The sequence below is a fragment of the Lactuca sativa genome, chromosome 5, assembly GCF_002870075.4.
Source record: "Lactuca sativa cultivar Salinas chromosome 5, Lsat_Salinas_v11, whole genome shotgun sequence".
NCBI classification, from domain to species: domain Eukaryota; kingdom Viridiplantae; phylum Streptophyta; class Magnoliopsida; order Asterales; family Asteraceae; genus Lactuca; species Lactuca sativa.
This window is the reverse complement of record NC_056627.2, coordinates 10,312,800-10,316,818: the sequence shown is the minus strand read 5'-3', so window position 1 is coordinate 10,316,818 and position 4,019 is coordinate 10,312,800. Positions and strand designations below refer to the sequence as shown.

General features: G+C 34.4%; 1 protein-coding gene across 1 annotated transcript; it reads left to right on the top strand.

Moving 5' to 3' along the window:
• Positions 1-2,221: 2,221 nt before the first annotated feature.
• On the top strand, positions 2,222-3,126 carry LOC111914380 (protein CHLORORESPIRATORY REDUCTION 41, chloroplastic). The gene has a single exon (XM_023910133.3). It carries the CDS (start codon positions 2,282-2,284, stop codon positions 2,876-2,878), a length of 597 nt encoding a protein of 198 aa, XP_023765901.1. The 5' UTR covers positions 2,222-2,281; the 3' UTR covers positions 2,879-3,126.
• Positions 3,127-4,019: the final 893 nt, after the last annotated feature.

Below are 4,019 nucleotides of genomic sequence, written 5' to 3'. Positions count from 1 at the left end.
ATATATTAAAATTTATGATTTCTAATTCTCTATAAAAATGTATAATATTTAATAAAAAGTTAAAAATAAGTGAAGTGAAAGATGATAATTTCCGATTTTGAAAAATGAGATGAGAGTGATGAGAAAATAAGATGACACTAAGATGATAGACAAAATATGAAAGGTGAAAAGATGGTATATGCTCCGACCTAAAATAACCATTTTCATCAACAAATAGTTAACCTAATTGATATTTTAACATTGAAAGGACGAAAGAGACCAATCCATGTTTGTCAAAAGTTTTAAATAAGTTATGAAATGAAAGAAATTTCTAATTTAACATAGAATCTCAGTCTTCGTATAAATTTAGAATTTGGTGTAGCATTATGATGCTACTCAATATATACTACTTATATGATGATACTTTATATAATATTTGTTATTTGATATTTATTTATGCTATATAATTTAATTTTTATGTTTCAATATTATTTAGAGTTATTAGTACTTATTCAAATAATTAAAGTCTGAATTTGTATATAAATAAAACATAATGATGTATACAGTAATACTAGTAAACTAATATAACATACAGTTAACACTGAGGGTGAATATGATTTCGATGCAACCGAGGCTATGAAAAAAGTGTCATCGTTAGAGGTCCAAATAATGACTGATGATCAATCTTAACAATTTTCTTGCTCGGTGTAGTCCTAAAATAACTCATTATAATCCAAAAAATATATTAAATATGTATGAAAATGTTTCCAAGAATGTAATATTTCTCTACTTATATATGTAATACTTGTGTAGATGCATAGATAATATTTATTTAAAAGTGGACTAGATGTAACGTTTTCATCTAATAATTTCGTTGTTTTAATTTATTATATATGAATATTATACTTTGGTAAGATAGTTCAAAAGTTATTCAAGTAAAAAGAGTGCATGAGTTCTAGGAATTCCCATATCGGTTAATAAAATAATAAACTTAGAATACTTCTTTGATGTTAAAAAAGATATAGCAAATCAGAGGTAACCTTTATAGATATCAATCGGGAAAATGATTTAGGAGAGTAACTATCTCTTATTTGTGTTCACATATTGACAACTTTTTATTTTTTGTACATAAGAAAGCAACTAACTTGTTTTAACTGTGTAACATCCCAAAAATCATGACCAAAAATTTCGTTTTTAATTTAATACTAAAACCATAATTGTCAAACCATTAATTTAATACTCCAGCATCGGACCCCGCCCAACATTAGGCCCTGCCTGGCATCGAGCCCCGCTCGGTATACATATCTGTCTCTCTTAGGCCTCGTCTGTCTCTGCCCCCTCCCCCCCCCCCCTCCGCTAAACACATACAATCATATAACATGCTCTACTGTATCCCTGTCCTAAGAAACATACTCTGCTAATAATGAGATACGGAACATCGTCCGTACTCAGCTAGTGATGAGATACAGGACCTCGCCCACACTCACCTCTCTACCAAGCACATACAAGTATCACACAGACAACAAGTATAATCTAACATGCAAACATTCCTCGGTCACCCGCCCGACATCAAACCTTGGTCTGGAATAACATACTAGCATATAATGCCTAGGGCTAACCCCCGGGTCTTCCTACTCATAGACTACATGGGTTGGCATTGTGGCCTTAGACCCATTCACATCGTGAGGAGACTCACCTTGCACTGTTGAATCCCTGGCTGGAACTAGCTGAGTACGGACGGAGTTCCATATCTCATTATTAGCAGAGTATGTTTCTTAGGACATGGATACAGTAGAGTATGTTTCTTTATGTGTTAGCATGTTATATGATTGTATGTGTTTAGCGGACGGGGCCTAAGAGAGACAGATCTGTATACCGAGCGGGGCTCGATGCCAGGCGGGGCCTGATGCCGGGCGAGGCCCGATGCCAGAGTATTAAATTAATGGTTTGATAATTATGGTTTTAGTATTAAATTAAAAACAAAATTTTTGGTCATGATTTTTGGAATGTTACACAGTTAAAACAAGTTAGTTGCTTTCTTATGTACAAAAAATAAAAAATTGTAAATATGTGAACACGGATAAGAGATAATTGCCCTCCTAAGTCATTTTCCCGATATCAATCATCAATACAAACAATGGATGGAAGATGGTGTGTTTTTTAGAAATTTGAGAACTTAATATATGCTGACATCTATGATTTATCTTAAGAAAAAATATGTAAATTTTTTTTACGGGCAATATAAAACAGAACAAATAGAGGAAAAATAAGCAAGGCTTATCTTCATTCGGTTGGTGTTGCCATGGCTTCCTCTACCATTTTCCACCTCTACCCCTTCAAAACCTCCCTAAAACCACCTCCTCACAGACGTTCTGTCATCAAATGCACTTCAAATGCATCCTCTCAGCCACCGGACTTCCCCTCTCCCGACTCCTCAACCACCACCAGCTCGGATAGCTTCCCCATCGAGAAACGACGAAAATCCGAGATCGTCAGAGACCGAAGATCCAAATCAGGCCTCGTAAAACCAGAACCTCCGAATTTCGAAGTCGGATGGAAGAGAACGGTGCCGATTCCTCTAGAGAAGCCTATAGGTTACGTGATAATGGATTTTCTGGAGAAATTGGAGGAGTTGATGGGAATGGAGTACGGATCGACGGCGTTGCTGGCGAAAGCCGGTGAAATTGTGGCGGAAAGAGCGAGAGAAGAGGCGGAGGATCTGAGAGATGAAGGGAAAGTGGAAGAGAGGATGGTGACGGAGCTTTGTAGAGTGTTGAAGCTGATGGAAATGGATCTGGCGATGGTTAAAGCTTCTGTGAAAGAAGAGACTTTGAACGAGAGGCTTCAACAGGCGAAGGCCAGATGCCGACAAGCCATTCTTGTTGCCAGTTCCTTTTGATTCTTCTTCCTCCGAAACTGGAAATTTTGCAGGGATGAGACGTTTTGCATCTAAATGTGGAACTTTTTGTTTCATCATTTTGAGTTCAATCCCATAGCCAAAGGTGTTAAAATATGGATTAAATTAAGTAATGATAAGGATGTTATTATACGTAAAAAATGCTCCTATTAAAAAACAGTAAGGTCAAGTATGTTACTCGTTGTACATTTAACCTGCAATGTGATTGTAATTTATATTCTCAGCTAGAACTGAACTGATTGTGGTTACAAGATTTAAGTATATTTGAAACATACTGTTATTGAACATAATTCGTAGGTATGGATATGCCAAGATATAAGTATATTAGATAATCTAGTTAAGGGTTTTAACATATGTTTGGCCATGATTTCTAGAATATGCAATTTCAGTTTGATTTTTTTGAAGTATATTAATTTTATTGAATTTTTATATTTGGTGAAAATGAAAGACTAGTTTATTAGATAAATCTAATACTAGTTTTGGTTTCCAACATCTTAGAAATACATTATTATATAGTCATAGTTGATTATTAACTCTTACAAATCACTTAATAGTCTTGGTTTTTTCAGAAATGTCTAAGAACCCACTGGTCATTATTAATCCTTTCAAATAACTTATTCTTCTCGCACTGTTTGTTCAGAATCTATAAAAACATTTTAAGAACAAACAACCCGACCCCTCAAAATACTAGGACATCCAAAAAAAATATTTGAATATTGTCGCTCGAAATATTTGTAACTGTCTAGTTAACGGTTCTCATAATTTATATCCCAACCCTTCAATATTTGTAACTGTCTTAAAGTTTTGCTCCGCATGCTAAAAACAAACAACTCAATAAATCAATAATATTAACTATCAACATAATTTTCTTATATAATATGATAAAAAAATAATAATAAATCTACAATTTACTAATATTCTATATCGTGCCTTAAAGTCACACATACATAATCACAGATACAAATTACTGATGCACAAAATCATAGGCACGAATCACCAATACACAAAGCTCTCTTAGCCTAACTGTGATTTCATGCAGTCTAGCTGCGATTCCCGATTTGCTCACAGCTAGATGTGATTTCCGATTTGCTCACAGCTAGATGCGATTTCCTCTACAAGAAAA

Coding starts and splice junctions, on each gene's coding strand:
- LOC111914380 (XM_023910133.3), top strand. CDS start 2,282: ATGGCTTCCTCTACCATTTTCCACCTCTACCCCTTCAAAACCTCCCTA.